We start from the raw sequence: 16,913 nt of genomic DNA on the forward strand, positions 1-16,913 counted from the left end.
GGGGTAGGTACATCGAAGTTTGTGCCATCTTCCATGAGTTAGGTACATTGAATCTGGACATGCTGAGGTGGACCACACTGACTGGAGAAGTGATGACTAGGATGCCAACTCGTCTGACACTTGGTTGATGCCAATTTGATGTTGCTGAGAAGCTAGCTTTAATTAACTCTTCTGAAACTATCTGCTTCTTCAACGAACCCTTGCTTTAACTTCTCTTGTCTTTGATGTGCAGGATGATTGATGTACCTCGCCTTGGAATGCTGGATTGGAAGAAGTCATTCCTGATGATGTTAGTCCGAAGAAGGCCATCTTTGTCAATGCTAGACTGGAGGAGGTCGCCCTTATCCTTGCTTGATTGTCCTTGATGAGAACCTGCCGACTTGTAGATGCTCCTGCCTTTGGAGTCGCCATCTTGACACCTACACAACATTTCAAAATTAGTAATATATCTTGAAGTCTAGAAATTAAACTTAAAAGGAAGATTTAAGATTTTAATTAGGAAACTTCATGATAAATCTAGAGTTATCATTTCCTAATTAACCATGCAATACTTAGACTTTTCTAAAAATGTGTCTAAAAATCAAACCTTAAACAAGGGTGTCAAGATGATTTTGCCATACCTCCTCTTGAAACAAGCTCTAAGAAAAGATGCAAAAAATGGATTTTGCTAGGCAAAATTTAAATCAAAATTCTCCCTTGGATGAATTGCGCCTCCTCCAGCTTCAAAAAGAATAGACTCCACCCTCTTTGATCTTCAACACTTAGTAGAAATTCGCTCCACTCTAGCTAGATTTCGCTCCTCCAATTCGCACTTCAACCTCTGGATTTCGCTCCTCAAATAGCTCTCCAATTTCGCACTTGAAGCAATGATTGAATGATTTGAATTGTGAAAAAACACCTCCAATATATAGAGCGCTCACCCCTTTGCTCCCTCTTGGCCGACTTGGCAAAAAGAGGTTAAAAAATAAATAAAATTCCAAAAAAGGGGGGCCGACTTGGCAAAATAAATGAAAATAAGGCCTTAAGTGCTTTATATTTAATTTTAATTTAATAAAAATTAATTTTAAATGCCTCCAAGATAGAAGTTCGATTTTTTAAGGCTTAAAATTAATTTATTAAATGCCAAAATGTCTTTTATTTAATGCCAATTTAATTTTAATTTTTTCAAATGCCTCAAAATTAGCAATTTTGGCGATCTAATGCAATTTGGAGAATATTAATTTTTAAAACAAGGCTTAATGAAGTTTGCAAATAATTTCGCCCTGGACCCTCACTGAGGGTCAGGAGCGATTTTTCAATCTTGCTCCTAATCCTTCATCTTTTGGATTCCAAATTGCTTCCAAGACACAAAATATCATCTCTTCTTCCTATCCACACAAGATTTGGTCTCAATTCCTCAAACAAAGGAGAGGAAACTGGAAAATCGCTATGGGCCCTCTCTGAGGGTCCGGAGCGACTTTTTGATTTTAGGTTTGATTCTTCATCATTTTTCATTGAAACTTCATTCGTCATTTGGCAATGTCCTTCCTTAATCCACTCCAACTAAATTCGCTTTGGTGTTGCAAGGTAAAATGAGGATTTTCAACAATATCGCTATGGGCCCTCTCTGAGGGTCCGGAGCGATTTTTCGCTGTGGGCCTTCAGTGAAGGTCAGGAGTGACTTTTCATTTTCTGACCAAAATCATCAAGTTTCAAAGGCAAAACAATATTCATCATGTTCTTGGAGGTCTCTTCTCCTTGTCCTAACCTTGCCTTTGCACCATTTTGAAGAAAACATGCATTTTTTGAAAATCTCGCTGTGGGCCTTCACTGAGGGTCCGGAGCGATTTTTTGGTTTTAGGCAAATTCCTTTATCTTTTAATCTTCAAATCACCTCCAAGGCATAACACATCACGTTCTCCTCCTGTCCAAGCAAGTTTTTATCTCAATTCTTCAAACAAAGGAGAGAAAACTGGAAAATCGCTATGGGCCCTCTCTGAGGGTCTGGAGCGATTTTTGAAATTGCCTTCAAAATTATTGATTCTCAACGATTTCTTTTCACTTCAAGGCTCTTCAAACATCATTTCTAACCCATGCCTAACCTTAGCTTTCCTCAAACTTGGATGAAAAATTCCCATTTTAGGTTTCTCGCTGTGGGCCCTCTCTAAGGGTCCAGAGCGATTTTTCGCTATGGGCCTTCTCTGAGGGTCCGGAGCGATTTTTCGTTGTGGGCCTTCAGTGAGGGTCAGGAGCGATTTTTTCATTTTGGGTTGATTTCTTCTTGTGTTGATCCTCCAAATTATATTCAACGGATAGAACATGCTTTCCTTCATCCCTTCCAATCATAAAATCACTTTGATCTTGCAAGAATAATGCATATTTGAAAATCTCGCTGTGGACCCTCTCTAAGGGTCAGGAGCGATTTTTGCTACCTGGACCAAAATGTTTCACTTTTCATCTAAAAATCACTTTGCAAAGGGAGATATCGTCTTGTTCTTTGCTATGAATAAAAATTCATGTCCAAGAAAGGTCCAAAAATGTGCACACAAAGAAAATCGTTGTGGACCCTCTCTGAGGGTCAGGAGCGATTTTACCTTTCTTGGGCAAAACTCCTTCAATTTATCATCTTTGATCAAGTCTGGATACTTCATTATGCTCATTTCATCCATCCCCATGCCTTTGACATCTTAAGTCGACCAAATAAGGCTAGCAATGACCCTTATAAGATTTCTCGTTGTGGGCCCTCTCTGAGGGTCAAGAGCGATTTTTCTATTTTCAACAAGGTCCTTCATCATTTCTAGCCAAAACTTCTTCAGGTGGGTGGAGAAAGTCATTCATTTCCCTTTCATGCTCAAAACTTAGTCCTTTTCCATTGCAAAATGAAGGAAATCAAAATCTCGTTGTGGGTCCTCTCTGAGGGTCAGGAGCGATTTTTCACTGTGGGCCTTCTTTGAGGGTCAGGAGTGAATTTTGACTTTTTGAACTCTCTGTCAGGATAATTTTATGGAATATAACATTTAAGTATTCTTATACTTTAAGTTATATTCCATATATACTTTCAGGATGTTTGAGAGTGGTTTCAGACCTCCAAGAGTTATATTGCAAAATCTAATTTTTGGAGGTTTTTCAGTTTCCAGACTTAGTCAAATTTCAGGATCAGGACATTCCAGACTTAGCCAAATTTCAGGACATTCCAGACTTCATCACTCACCAACTTGACCTAACTCAAGCAGAACCTACTATCCAGGTGATCCCCTTGGCGACACTCAAAATGCAAAGGCTAACAAACAAAACCCTAAAAAACCTAAAAACAAACCCCAGAAAAGCAAAAAGCAGGGGTCCCCATTTGCAATGGGGCGATGTGTGAAATGGTCACAACAATACCCCAAACTGAAACATAGTTGATGTAGGTTGTATAAATCATCCCAAACTTAAATACAACACTGGATTCCCTCTAGGACTGATAAACACTGAATAACAGATCTGACCAGCACTAAAACACTCTGAAACCTTGCAAAGAATATGCCCAAAAAATACTAAACATGCATAAACTAAAAACTACTCCAAATCACACCAAAAAATGAACCCAAAGCACCATGAACACAATGGACATCAAACAGAACGAAAAATCAATCACTTTGTGGGTCTAAAACCCAATATTTCCAGAACACAATCAACTTCTGGATGAAATCAATCTTTCTAGTTAGAGGAATTTTCATCCCTGAAACTAGCATTCCAAGTGGGTTTCTGTCTCCAAATAATAGAATAACTCATGTTTTCACTCAACGCAAATAAAGTGAAACAACAAATAACAAATGCAATGTTCTCACTCAAAGCAAACAACAAATGCCAAATGCAAAGTTCTCACTCAAATCAATTAACAAATGCAATGTTACCACTCAAAGCAAAAACACAGTTGAAGTAGATTGCATAAATCATCCCGAACTTATATACAACACTGTAAATTCCCTCTGACTGATAAACACTGACTAACAGGTCTGACCAGCACAAATAACAATCTGAAATCTTGCAAAGAGCATGCCCAGCACACTACTCAACCTGCATAATCTAAAATCTACTCCAAAACACACCAAAAGTGAACCCAAATTACCATGAACACAATGAATATCAAACAGAATGATAAATCAATCACTTTACAGGTCTAAAACCCAATATTTTCAGCACACAATCAACTTCTAGATGAAATCACTCTTTCTAGTTAGAGGGGTTTTCGTCCTCGAAACTAGTGTTCCAAGAGGGTTTCCATCCTCAAAAATATGAGAAGAACTCATGTTCTCACTCAAAGCAAATAACAAACGCAATATTCAATCTAACCTTTATTCTCTACACAACTCCTTAGAGAAACCGATAATTTCCCTTTTAAAAATTCACTTTCTCCCTTAATAATAAAATAAAGTGACTTTTTCAGAACTTTTAATTTAATATTACTTTTTAATCCTTCATTTCAATGTCACTTTTAAATAATAACCTTTTAAGTCACTTGTACTCCATCCCTAGTGCTAATGCTTTTTTGGCCCTCTTTCAAAAATGCTTTATGATGTAGGCCACCCTTCTTTAATATAAATAAATAATCATAAGTTGTCTTAATAATATAAAGTCACCTTAAGCCCGTTAATGGGCCTTTATGGGCTAATCCATCTTTGAAACAGTCAGAATCAGTTCAATGGAAAAAGCCAGACATGGGGTGGATCAAAGTCAACTTTGATGGGGCTTCCAAAGGCAACCCCGGGCCTTCCGGAGCAGGTTGTGTTGCTAGAGATGAGTTGGGGAATTCCTTGGCAATTAGTGCTCAAAAGCTTCCGGATGGTACAAATAATGAAGCCAGTGCAGCATTACTGGCAATTGATATGGCATGCAGAATGTCGGTACCCAAAGTGCACCTGAAAGGAGATTCGCAAATAGTTGTCAATGACATTTCAAAAGGGGAAGCACAAAACTGAAAACTCAATAAATTAATTAAAATTATTAGAGAAAAACTATATTTATTCTAAGATTTTAAAGTCTCTCATATAAGAAGAGACAGAAATAAGGTGGCGGACACCTTATCGAAATGGGCGAGCTCTTTAAAAGCAAGCAATATTGAAAATTGGTGGTTCGATCTCCAAGATATGCAGATAGAGGAAATAGAGGTACGACTTGCAAGTTGAAGTGAGTGGGTTTAATGAAATTTATTGTCATTGGTAATTCTTGGTAGGTGGCCAAGGAAGGTTTTAACACTCCTGATGGAGAATGGTAACATGTTGCAGAATATACACCTCCCAAGCGACCATTTCTCATCTGGAAGGCAGGGAATGACAGAGATGAATAGGAGGAGGAGGTGATAGGTTGGCAATTCCTGAAGGATTATATCGCCGACTAGCAGAAAGAACATGCAATGCAAGTGCAAATTGGCCAGGCACCTGTGAGGAAGAGGCTTCATGGCAAGAGACTTCTAGGGAGGACAGGCATCAAAAAAATAGGAAGCTTTGAGCAAAAATTGTGTGTTAATTTTGTGAATTTTGTATATGATATGACAACGTTTGAATTACGGCTAAAGGTCGCTTGATCCTTATATAGTTTTGTATGTAATGGTAGGGCTTTAGAAGCTGGGGTAGCAGGGGAGTGATGATAGCAAGATGAAAAGCAAGACTGTCCAAGGGTGGGGGGGGGGGGGGGGAATTTACAGATAGGTATATGAAATATGTACATTTTGTAGTTTTTAATATCAATATTAATAAAATATCTTTAACTGATTAGAAAAAATATAAAGTCACCTTAAGACAACTTAAATTATTTATTTAATTACTTTTAACCACACATCCCAAGGTCTTAAGAAAGTTGGTGCTCTCCAAGAAGTGTTGAAGGCTCCCTAAAAGTTGGATCTGCACTTGGAAAATCTTGACCTGTGGAACATTCTATCATTGTCAAAAAACTATTTTGATTGAACCAACTCCCTCCAAGAATGTTGGAATTGACCAAAAAAGGGACATTGTAAATGAGTTTCATGTCACTTGCTTAAATCTTATCCCTTACATAATGTGGTGTGCTCTTCAATACATTGCACGTGCAACGATGTTGAGTGCACATGATGTACTACCATGTGTAGCGGACAAGAGTGTATTTCAAGTTAATCGTTTTAAAAAGAATAAAATTCTGTTAGCGTTTGTGTCCATGTGTGAATATGGACATGACAATATGGACCACCACTATTATACACCCTAATCACAAATGATGATATTTTGCATATTCCATCCCTCTAAGTTGTACAAACCATCACACTGTCAAAAGGCTTTTTGTAACAAGAAACACTATTAATTAGTATACTTCCCTATTCACAAATGATGATATTTTGCATATGACATCCAAAACTTGTAAGAACCATCACACTGTATTGGCATTTCTTTCCACATTTAACTATGATGATATATATGGACCACCATTATTATATAGCCCTAATCACATAAGACAATATTTCGCCTATTTCATCCCACCAAGTTGTAAAAACCATCACAATGTCTAAACATTTCCTTCAATAATTAAAAGCTATGGTGTTTGTATGTGTGTGCATGCATGCTCATGCACACAAGTGTGTGTGTGCATGCATGTGCACAAGAGTGTGTGTGTGTGAGTGCATGCATGCCCAAGTACGCATGTGGGGTGGAGTGCTCACGATATCAGAAATGCAGCTTAGAAACTCTATAATCATTCATAGGATGAACTTCATTTAAGAAGAACGTCATTTCAATACTAAAAGAGATGTATATTGGACATGATCCATAAAGAGATTTAGTTGTACTTCTTGGCATGTTTTTGAATAAGAGGCAATCTCTTAAATGCTGAGAAATCAAAAAAGTATTAGATGGTACAGGACATTAAAATACAGGTTTGGCAGGAGAGAGCATCAAAAACTAAGTGCTTTCTCATCATGGAGAAATTACCAATTGCAACTAGCAGCGAGAATCAAATCACCAGTTTGTCAAAAGTGTTGAATTCATCACATTAATCTGTGGGAATGCCATTACCTGATTTCTCCTGGAGAAAAAGAAAAAGAAAAAAAGTCGTCCCAGTGACATTTCCTGGATTTTCCAGAGATCAAGACAAGTAGGAGAGGTTTCCAAGTCGCCCCTAAATCCCTAAAATGTTTCATATAGGCTGCAAGTCCAAAAATGCAAGGGATGCATCCCAAGGTACATAGGATAGGACCTATGAGACCCAGGGACATGTCCCCGGTCTTGAAAACCCTGTCCCTGTACTGGGGACAGCCAGAGGATGCCCCCTTTATTGCCTAAAATTGGAAACAGCGTCCCCTTTTTCGGAAACGTCATTTGTCCCAAGTACACATCCCCCAACCATCCCCGAGGACAACCAGACATCCCCAACGTCAGGGAGACTTTAAAAAAAACACTTTCAAGTTGCAAAAAGGGCACTTTTTAATTGTTTTGTGGGCCCCTATGTCCCAGGTCACCCTAAAATTCATTAGGCAAAAAAATTTGACTTATTTGATCATTTGTATGTGAAAAAAAAATTGGAGCAGCAAGAGGGTTTGGAGCAAGCAGCCATTGAAAGAGAAGCAGGATAGAGGGAAAAGAGTTTGAATCTACAAAGGGATGATGATCCCGAAGACGTGGCCCAAGTTGATGAGGAGGATACACTAGGGTGATTGGTTGGGATTCCATTTGATGAGGTGGACTCTGATTTTGATGCAGTGTTAGGAGATGCAGACTAGGGGCAGCAGTGTACTTTGTTCTTTTGTATTTTCATATCGTAATTGAAAATGAAACTATATGGCAGCAGTGTAGCCTTTGGGCATTTTGTATGTTATCTTTTTAATATCACGTGCATATTGACATTGAATTCTGATTTATGAATGCATATTGAGTATTGACAATGAATTTTGAACACAAATGTTGTATTTTAAAACTTAAGGTTCTATAATGTTTTCACATGCATGCTATAATTAATAGAACCACTAGAACATACATATTCTATTAGAATAATTAATTATTTTATTCTGTCCCCTTGTTGTCTTAAGGTCATGACTCGTGTCTTAAATCTTTTGGAAGGATGAAATCTCCCTTTCACATTCTTGATTGAAAATTTTAAGAAATTCTTTCCTTTCGTTGTCTGAAGACCATGTCCTGTATCTCAATTCTTTTGTAGTGTTGTTCAATGCTCATTGAAGCAACATAACAAATAGGCATATTCAAATGTACCAGTTGTTGAGACATGGACCAGCTAGGACTCGAACCTAGGACCTTCCATACGCTGCTGGAGTGCTCTACCACTGAGCTACTGGCCCCTCTTGGACCAGTCCATCGTTGGTCCGGGTGTGGCTTATTTCCAACACCAACACCCCCCTTAAGCCACACCTCTCGTGTGCTTGGGGCTCCTAGCCTGGACCTGGCTCTGATACCATGTTGAGACATGGACCAGCTGGGACTCAAACCTAGGACCTTCCATACGCTGCTGGAGTGTTCTACCACTGAGCTACTGGCCCCTCTTGGACTAGTCCATCGTCGGTCCGGGTGTGGCTTATTTCCAACACCAACAGTTAGTCATTTAGCTTTTTAGTTCATCATCTTAGTTGTCGACTTATTTAGCTTTTTAGTTCATTTAATCCATTTAGTCTTTTAAGTGCAACTATTGCTTCTTTTATAAGAATGCATAGTTTGCTTTTTAGTGTTTAACTTTTTAGCTTTATTTAGCGTTTTAAGCATTTTAGCTTCATGTTGAAGCTTTAGATTAACTGTTCGTTCTTTTTAGAACACCGTCTTGTAATTGTTTTATATACAGTTGTATATTCGTAATTAATTAATCCGATTATTCAAGATCATTCAATTATTTTTTATGGTATCAAAGCGAGTCAACGGGATTTTTTAGGATTTGGGGAATTTTTTAATAAAAAATTTGTAGCCTCTTCCTACCTAGAAAAATATTCAAGAAATTTTTTAAGCGATTTTTTTTTATGAAAAAATCTGATTGGCTACTGGGTGATTTCGCAGTTCGTGGGCAGATGAGTTTCCAAAGATTTTTCATGGTCTTCTTCTGATAATTTTGAGGGTTTTGCAGGGTCTTTGTTTTTTGACAGCATCGCGATTTTCGTCGGGATTTTCTCTCCATTTTTCTCTATGCAAGAGTCTAATTTCCAGTTGTTTTTTTCTGCAACAAAACAAATCACGGAATCATCGGGGTTTCTGTGTTTTAGCCGGCCGCAACGTCATTAGCATGCGATTTTCTCCACAGCGCACGTTGTTTTTGGTGCCCTACGTGCGGATTTTTGTCTATTTGTTTTTTAAGCCACACAATTTTCGCAAATTTTCCGACTTGCGATTTCGTCGGAAACAGCCCAGCTCGCGATTTTTTTGGGCGCCATGTTTTTGCTACTCTGCGTGATTTTTTCCAACAAAGTGTTTTTTGAAATGCTTTCTGAAGGTTGTGACCTGATTCTGCATGATTTTCTGTAATCCACCACCTTGGGTTTTCTAATTTTTTCTTTTCTGCAGAAAATATTTTCTGGTTTTTTTCAGAAAACTAAGGTTTTGTAGATTTTTTATCAAAAAAATCAGAGTTCTGGCTTTGCACATTGTTTTGGGTTTTTAGCAAATTTTCTTGGTTTTCCAGAATTTCACGTCTTGGATTCCGTATCAAGATTTTTGCCTCAGGAGTTGTGCCAATATTTTTTGCTGATTGTTTTTCTGTGACCTAGGATATGCAGGAAAATTTTTGAGTTTTCAGCAATTTGCACATTGGGATTTGTGCCTCGAATTTTGTGCCAATGTTTTTTCAGCATCTCGATATTTGTGTTGGTTGTTTCTATTCTGATTTTTAATCAGATTCTTCTATCTTGTTTTTCATGCCTTCACAAGGTTGACCTCATTCAACATCAGTTTCCATGATAGCATCTTTGACCAATATCATGTTGGAAAACAGTCAAAAGTTCAACAGCCGCACCTACAACACCTGGAAACAGTGCATGATGATGATATTTGAATATTGTTGCCTTGATCAAGATTGATTTGGGCAAGGCCTCTCGTCCTACAAGTCCCAGGGTTTTCATGATTTTTTCCTAAAAAATTGTCTAAGGGTTTTTATGATTTTTTCCTAAAAAAAATTGTTTATGGGTTTTCACAAAAAAATTGTACATTGGTATTTTTCGATTTTGTCCTCGAAAATCATCTATAATTCGTGAAGTTCACGTGAGATTTTGGTTATCTGGATTTATCAGAATTTCGTGACTCACAACCAAAGAAACGGGACTCGGACTCGGCAAGGCCGACTCGTACTCGGACTCGGGACTCGGCGTCAGACTCGGCTCCAGACTCGGCTGGACTCGGGATAGTGAAAAACTCAAGAAATTTAGAGATTTTTAAATATTTAAAACTTGTTTCAGACACCCTTTATCGAATACACCTTAAAGACACAATAACATCATCAAACTCGGCTCATTTGATTACATACACAAGTATACATCAATCACATAAGCATAATCGCAAATTGTAGCTGAAGAAAATAACAAACATAGATATATAAATATTGTCAAATGTATACAATATTACAAAACTCATGGAATAAAAAATCCATGTCATCATATGATCATCATCAAATGTTTCATACAAATACCAAAGGTAAATACAACTACAAGTCTATGGCTCAGAGGAGCCTGCACCCTCCAGCCCCGGCCCCCTGCGAAGGCGTCTAAGGTAGGTCCTGGATGATTCGACTGCCATAGCCGCTCCCCGTGACACCATGCCATGCTCACCAACATCAAGAACATCCGTGTCACTATCTGCCTTTGAATCTCCTGTCTGTGCTCGTGCTCTCCGCTCCTCCTCTGCCATGGCTACAGTCTCAACCTCTATATCTACCTGGTCGATCCAATCAGTGTCAGACTCGGAGGTTAAATTTTCTCTACTTCTATCGACGCAGTTTCCCCCATATTTTTCGACGGGGGTTTGGGGGCAATGCCCCCAAGGTGGGTCAAGGGGCAGCGCTCCCTGTCGCGATACAGGGCGAGGTCGAGGGGAAGCGCCCCGCGAGGCCAAAAAAACTTATTACAAGTCTGAATTAGGGTCTCTTTGAGAGTCTTCCTTAGGGCCTGGTTTTGCTCTTGTTGCTAATTGGGTCTTGCTTGGTGAGTGAGTATCATTCTTGAAGGTCCAAGCTAGGTCAAGTTGGTGAGTGATAAAGTCTGGAATGTCATCCTGATCTTCAAATGCCCTGAAATTTGGCTATCTGGAATGTCCTGATCCTGAAATTTGACTAAGTCTGGAATGTCCTGATCCTGAAATTTGACTAAGTCTGGAAAACTGAAGAATCCTCCAAAAACTAGATTTTGCAATATAACTCCTGGAGGCCTGAAACCACTCTCAAACATCCTGACAGTATATATGGAATATAACTTAAAGTATAAGTTTCCTTGTATCTTTCTTCTTTCTTATACTTAAATGTTATATTCCATAAAATAATCCTGACGGAGAGACCAAAATGTCAAATTTCGCCCTTCCAAAAAAACTTATTACTTTTAAAAAAAACTTTTTAAAATGTTTTTTTTTTTGTCATTTTATTAACCCAGCCAGTAGCCGGGTCTGGGGCTCAGGTCTCGCCGAGTCTGGCGATTTTGAGCCAAACTCGCCAACTCGGCGAGTCTGGCGAGTTTACTCCCCAGACTCGGACGAGTCCGAGTCCGAGTCCCTAGGACTCGCCGAGCATGACTCGTACTCGGACTCGCCGAGTTTGGGCGAGTCCGGGCGAGTCCCGTTTCTCTGCTCACAACGAGTCACGCGAGTCGGCGGACCGGGTGACCCCTGCCGGGTCACAGTGACCGTGACCCAGGCTCGGACGGGTTAGGGGGCGTGACTCGCCTGACTCGCCAAGTCAGCGAGTCACTCCCTGACTCGCCGAGTCCGAGGGTCATGACCCGGCCGGCGTCACTTAAAAAAGTGCAGTCCGATCACTCTAGAGGAAGTCGACCCCGAGTCCGATTGGCTCACTGAGTCCACCGATCCAGTCTTCATTGATGAGGACCTTGAGTGGGTTGACCAGGCAGACAGAGAGGCTGAGGTTGTGGCTATGGCAGAGGAGGAGGATAGAGCAAGATCAAGCACAGCACCTATGGCTACTCAGACTGGCACATCACAGGCAGAGACTATGGCTACTCAGTCATCCAAGAGCTACCTTAGATGCCTTTCTAGGAGGCAGATAGACGAGGTTGAGTCTGAGCCTGAGCCATAGACTTGTTTTTGTTTACACTTTATAGTTACATATATGTTTGGGAACATTTGAAGTCATGGATTTTATATACATTGGACAACATTTATAACTCTATATATCTATGTTTTCTAATTCCTTCAGCTACAATTTACATTTCTACGCATGTGATGGATGTATGTTTATGTATGTGATCAAATTAGCTTCTATTTGATGATGTTATAGTGTCTTTAAGCTTAATTCAATAATGGGTGTATGAAACAAGTTTTAAATCGTTAAAAAACTCTAAATTTCAAGGGTTTTCTTATTTTGCCGAGTCATTGCCGAGTTCAAGCCGAGTCATGAGCCGAGTCAGCCGAGCCGAGTCACGAGCTGAGTCAGCCTTGCCGAGTCCGAGCCGAGTCCGAGTCTGGGAACTTTGGGATTTATGATGGGTGTTCGTATCTTTGGGTTTTTACCTTTTTCCCAAAAAAACAATGATTTGTGAACTCCAATTTTTAGGTTTGGACAATTTTTTCCTCAAAAATCGTGCTTTGTTGCAATCTATTTTGGGTCGCACCTAGAGCTGCTAGGGTGAATATTTGCAACCGTGGTAATCTTGCAATCTGTTTTGGAGTTGCTGGAGCAAACAGTCCTCAGTGCTCTTCTGCAAAAGTTTTTGTGGTTTTTGCTAAAATTGTGTTTGTTGCTCTTTAAAGGGTTTGCCGATATTTCCTCAAAATCTTGGTTTCAGGCTTTTGTAATTCGCGTGTGACGATTCTATAATTCGCATGTGAGGATTACATCAGTCGGACGGAATCAACTATTCTTGGTCATTGACACTTTGCAGATCCTACGAGGGTATCCGCAACAGCAGAGTGTTCTTGCGTTTGTGATCAAAACACCTGCAGTGTCTTCTGTTGGATACTTAGTTGATACAATGACCATTAAGGGAGGGTAATAGAATAATTAATTCTTTTAGTCAATTACCTTTTTAGTGGTTCTATTAATGGCCATTTAGTTAGTCATTTAGCTTTTTAGTTCATCATCTTATTTGTTGACTTATTTAACTTTTTGGTTCGTTTAGTCTTTGAAGTGCAACTATTGCTTCTTTTATAAGAACGCATAGTTTACTTTTTAGTGTTTAGCTTTTTAGCTGTATTTAGCGTTTTAAGCGTTTTAGCTTCATGTTGAAGCTTTAGATTAACGGTTCGTTCTTTTTAGAACACCATCTTGTAATTCCTTTATATACAGTTGTATATTCATAATTAATTAATCCGATTATTCAAGATCATTCAATTATTTTTCTTCTACTCTCTGGTTGTTTGTGTTCTTACAGTAAGAACACACACGCACTTCGAAAGACAGCAACACTTCTATAATTTTAATTCTAACACACATTTTAGAAAACAAAGACAATTACTGTAAATATCTTATAATTATCAGAATACCAATAACAGGAGAACTTACTAAAAGAAGTCTTTGAAAATAACAACATTCTACATGTTAACCCATCTGCAGCATAGCCTCTAAAATGAAGAGTTCTCTCTACAAATACATTATAGAAGAAAAAGCTCAAATTTCTTTTCAATGTTCCCACATACACTCGTCTACTAAAGATGAAAGGCAGAAAATATTGAAAATCTTAAAGCAAAACTAAGCTATTAACACAAACACACAATTACTTGCCTGTACCATCTCACTGACAAAACTCAAACCACCTGGTCCAATAATAGACCCTGCAAGTAAGTAACCAGTAATAACCTGCCCAGTTTTATAATTTAAAAACAATCAGAAACTTTTCACCTCCTGATAGCAAGCCAATAAGAGTAAGATTTTCTAAAACGGCATGCAATTCAAAATGCCTCAATTTTTTCAATAAATAACTCTTAAAAATTACTGGTACAGTTAGAAATGGACCGGCTGCCCCAGACAAGCAAATGCAATGCCCCCAATTGCAGCAGAAACAATCACCACCACTAAATCTGAAATGAACCTGCACGGATAAAAAGACTTGTCACACATAAGCCAATATAGAAGGAAGAGTGCAAATTCCCAGAAACTTCAAATGATTGCATATAAAGATCACTTAAAGCTTAAATGAAAAACAACTTGAAGAAACATTTATACCTCACATCTAACTGGAGCACTGGATATTTTGATTTTGGATTAGACATTACGAATACATTATCCTGAAAATGTCCCCAAACAAAACCACATTAACATAGAGCATTGCGAGATTCCAAAAAAGATGCATAAAGGGAGAATCTAATATCAGAGAAGTGCACCTTGCGATCAATTAAAGTCGGCATATCATCTGCACCATTTTCATTGTCCAAGTTAAAAACATCCTGCAACTGGAATGATCTCGTCCCACTGAGAAGAGAATTTAGCAAAATATGCATGGAATGAGAATTCTGGGAAAAAGTATAAAATCATCCCATTCATCAACACAAGCTGATACAATGTCAACAAAAGAGGTATGACTAGCTAACTTAATATTCCAACCCTGTATGATGTTCAAGAAATTCATCTTAATCATCAAATAAAGCTGAAATCGTTATGATGTCTAACAGTACCAAATTGAACATCTAATAGCTTAAACAGAAACAGAATAAAGGGAAAGAAAATAGCTCTTACTTTTCTTCTTGAGTGTCATTTTTCTTCGGCTTGTCATGAGTAACCCTGGCCACAGTCTCCAATACTGCCTGAAAAATATAGCCATCCATAATCAATAAATGTCAAACAATATCTAGAAAAGTACCAAAATAAACAGCCCAAATCGTGTCATGAAGATAGGTGCAAGGTTACAAGTCAACACAACAATAGAATCATCAACATTGTCGGATTCCTTGCATACAACTAGAAATAATGGACATAAAGCATCTCCCATTAATGAAATTGTATCCATCTACTCATTTATTACAAATTGATATTATACCAATTCACACATCTACACTTAGAAAAAATGATCCACACAATTAGGTGCAAAGATACACCAATAAGAGATGTAGATAATTATTATAGAAATTAAATCATACCCAGTACTACTTATTTCTCTTCATTATTGCAAAGATACAAGTACGTGAGTTTGAGAAGATATTCAAAGATTAGAAGTGATTTGAAAAAAGGATCTCCAGAAAGATTAAAGGAGAGATTTAAAATGCTAATAAGCAGGGGGGCATCATGTCCCCCAGGGGCTCCTTTTAGTCAAACCCTCACAAGAGGTAAGTCAAATATAACAAGGGTTTAGAGGAATTTATTTGAGAGGCCAAAAACCAAACGCAGCAATTAGAGAAGAGCTTCAAGAGCACATGTATGGAAGCAATGGAGGTAAACCCTATTCTTGAATTGGATAATGCAAAATTTGTAGGCAATATTCTGATGCTTGCAAAAAAAAGAATTTATTTGTAGATTTTTAGGGGTGTAACTATCCCTTAAAGATCTTTCTGAATGAGCATGAGAAATCTGGAAAACACATGGCGACTGCATTCTTTAAAATCTTTTGTTGTTGTTACACTAATGAAAGCAGGCATGAAATGATCTTTGAAGGAGATTTCTGATTCTTTCAGAGTGCAGATTTATTCATGAAATACTAGTGTACCAGCACCTAGGCTTTAAACCAACAGAGAAGATTACATCTGACGACCGATTTTGGATCCAATTATATGTAATTGTGCATTAATTCTAGGCAGACCGTGGTTTTAAAAGTATTCAAAATTTCTTTTACTGTAGCACCAAAAGCTACATACAAGAGATGTTTCCAAATATGCAAGAATATGAATGAAATATGGATCTAGAGCATTCCCTTCCAAAGAGTATCACACTGTGATCAAAGCAAATCAAGTGAGTGCCACCAATAGATGGCGAATGCATTCCATTTACCACTAAGATGCTCCTACAAGAACAAGAAAACAAGTCTTACAAAAGTAAAGAAAAAAAAACAGAGCCAAAAAGGCAAGCAAATAAGGAAGGCTTCCAACAACATAAGTAAACAAAAAATATAGAAACAAGTCAAGCAAACGAAATGGAAAGAAGAGAAATGGCAAGGAAAAAGAAACATTCAAAGAATGTGAAGCAATCAAAAAAAGGAAAGTGAAAAATTCTTAGATAAAAGAGTAGAACTATTATAGGAAAAGTTTCTACAAAGCAAGATACTGAGATGAAAAGGCACACAATTTCTAGAGAAAGACATGGAGGACAATAAGATCCAAGGCAAGTAAGAAAAAGAGTTGAACCAGAGTAGCAAAAAAAAAATCACTTGCTCATCCCAGTTGACAATCTGATTAAAATCAAATCACTAATAATTTCATCTAATCACTATCCCAATTGCTGAAGCTGGCAATTTTTCTCCATAATTGCAAGCACAATTCTCAAAGCCAATCTAATCACAAATAAACTGCAGTTTTTCATCCAGTTTTTTAATTTTCCTATTTACATATTTTTTCAATTTTCCATAAAAACCTCATTTTTACATTCTAGATTTGATTTTCCTGAAGTAACCAAACGCTGGATCAGTTATGGCACACACAAAGATGCACATCCTTCTGCAAATATCCATTCCATTCGCATTTAATTAAGGTCTGAGTTATTGCTTTATGGCCTTAACACCCACATTTCTTGAAGGATTTGGAGCTTGATTAAAAGCAATAAAATAAGGGGAAATAGCGAATGCCGTGAAGATCCATATGGCCTTGAAGGCCTTAATTTTGGCTTGCTGCTGGGGACTTTCCCTCTCAACCCCACCT

The 16,913-nt window shown here is 38.1% G+C and overlaps 1 protein-coding gene across 3 annotated transcripts in view; it reads right to left on the reverse strand.

Moving 5' to 3' along the window:
• Positions 1–16,913, reverse strand: part of LOC131051283 (K(+) efflux antiporter 5) — a 133,901-nt gene that overhangs the window by 77,884 nt on the left and 39,104 nt on the right. For all 3 annotated transcript variants that reach the window (XM_057985730.2, XM_057985728.2, XM_057985729.2), the window contains exons 3-7: positions 14,806–14,873; positions 14,454–14,541; positions 14,296–14,357; positions 14,086–14,161; positions 13,855–13,929 (exon numbers count right to left, since the gene is read on the reverse strand). In XM_057985730.2, the coding sequence (XP_057841713.1) occupies positions 13,855–13,929; positions 14,086–14,161; positions 14,296–14,357; positions 14,454–14,541; positions 14,806–14,873 (369 nt within the window). The remainder of the gene's footprint in view (positions 1–13,854; positions 13,930–14,085; positions 14,162–14,295; positions 14,358–14,453; positions 14,542–14,805; positions 14,874–16,913) is intronic.

This window comes from Cryptomeria japonica, chromosome 9 (genome assembly GCF_030272615.1).
Source record: "Cryptomeria japonica chromosome 9, Sugi_1.0, whole genome shotgun sequence".
In the NCBI taxonomy this organism is placed as follows: domain Eukaryota; kingdom Viridiplantae; phylum Streptophyta; class Pinopsida; order Cupressales; family Cupressaceae; genus Cryptomeria; species Cryptomeria japonica.